Here is a 1,385-nt window from a genome sequence, read left to right as displayed (position 1 = left end):
CTTCAAAGGATGTTCCTGGGAAGTGACTTGTCCAAGTGGCTAATCTTGAAGGGGATTGAGGCAGACTTATTTCTAAGCCTCCGCTTTAATTGCCAGGTTTTACATTACCTCTCTTCGTTGTTGGCATGAAAAAAATGTAAATGAACCCCTTCAAACCTTAGTTTTCAGTTTCTCTGATTTTCTGCTTCTTCTACCTATCCTGCAGCATCGAGATCATTTGCTTGAGTAGTTCCAGTCAGGGATTTTAATATGAATTAAAATATAAGGCCTATAGTATAGGAATGTCCATTCTTCCTAAATCAGGAGAGATATAATTAAAATATAATTTAACTGCACCACATTTCCTCTTCGGGTTTATCTGGTTTTATGCAGACAGGGACTCATTTTCCTGCATCACCTTGGCTTCTCACTACATGAATGACATTTTTTAAGAAGTGGTTTAAGTCATTTATAAATAACATCTTCCATGTAAATACATGGAGAGTGCGAAATTTCCTGCTTGATGTGTCATCTGCTACCTTGGAACAACCTTACACAGGTTCATGGGGTAATTATTGTATTAAAACTTACTTTGTAGTGAATGTATCTGCTGAATCCTCAACTTGCTTACAAGTCTATTATGAAGATTTTCCCAATATTAAATTATGCAGCTTTATTACTTTCACTTACCAAAAGCACATACTTAGCCTGAGTGTCTGGAAAAACACAGGACTCTTATAACCATGGCCTATGTTTTCATGTGATTAAATATATTACCCTGTAAAGGTTAATCTTGCTATTTAGGGCATAAATTAATTTGTGGTGGTTTGTACACTGACTGCAAAATGTTTTTTCTTTCCCCCCTCCCCAGTTTTTGATGATGAAGAAGAAAGCAAGTTGTCTTACACAGAAATTTATCAGGAGTACCAAGCTCTGGTGAGCATTATTCACTATTGATGGTAAATTTCTAAGCAAAACAATTTAAAATGTTGAGTATTTAGATGAACTTCTGATCAGGTTATCTTTGTTATTTAGAATTTTTCCAAGTGTTACTTAGAAATCTTGTGAGTTGTAGTTGTCATAGGCATTTTTATGCCTAAAGACCAGGTACACCGAAAAGAAACTGTAACACAGTTATAGCTCTTAGGCTGTTTTACATATTTTTCATTAAAATTAACATATCCACTACCTTCAAGACTGTATTTGTAAGCTTGATAATGTTATTTTCTGTCAAGTTAAAATGACAAAACAGCAGGATGCCTGAGAACACTCACAACTGGTATTTTGTTCACTAATGACTCTGGGAAATCTTTTGAATTATTTTTCAATTATCAGGAAAAACTACAGGAGATTTTTGGAGCTTAAATACCTATAAAACAATACATGCAGGTTTCTAACACACTCTT

General features: G+C 34.5%; 1 protein-coding gene across 1 annotated transcript in view; it reads left to right on the top strand.

The window, feature by feature from the left end:
• Positions 1-795: 795 nt before the first annotated feature.
• CFAP36 (cilia and flagella associated protein 36) overlaps positions 796-1,385 on the top strand; it is a gene marked incomplete at its 5' end in the record, with an annotated part of 7,297 nt that continues 6,707 nt past the window's right edge. Inside the window, one exon of the mRNA XM_008642068.2 lies at positions 796-915. Coding sequence (XP_008640290.2) covers positions 796-915 — 120 coding nt within the window. The remainder of the gene's footprint in view (positions 916-1,385) is intronic.

This window comes from Corvus brachyrhynchos, unplaced genomic scaffold, assembly GCF_000691975.1.
Source record: "Corvus brachyrhynchos isolate BGI_N302 unplaced genomic scaffold, ASM69197v1 scaffold69, whole genome shotgun sequence".
In the NCBI taxonomy this organism is placed as follows: domain Eukaryota; kingdom Metazoa; phylum Chordata; class Aves; order Passeriformes; family Corvidae; genus Corvus; species Corvus brachyrhynchos.
This window is presented reverse-complemented; position numbering and strand designations above follow the sequence as displayed.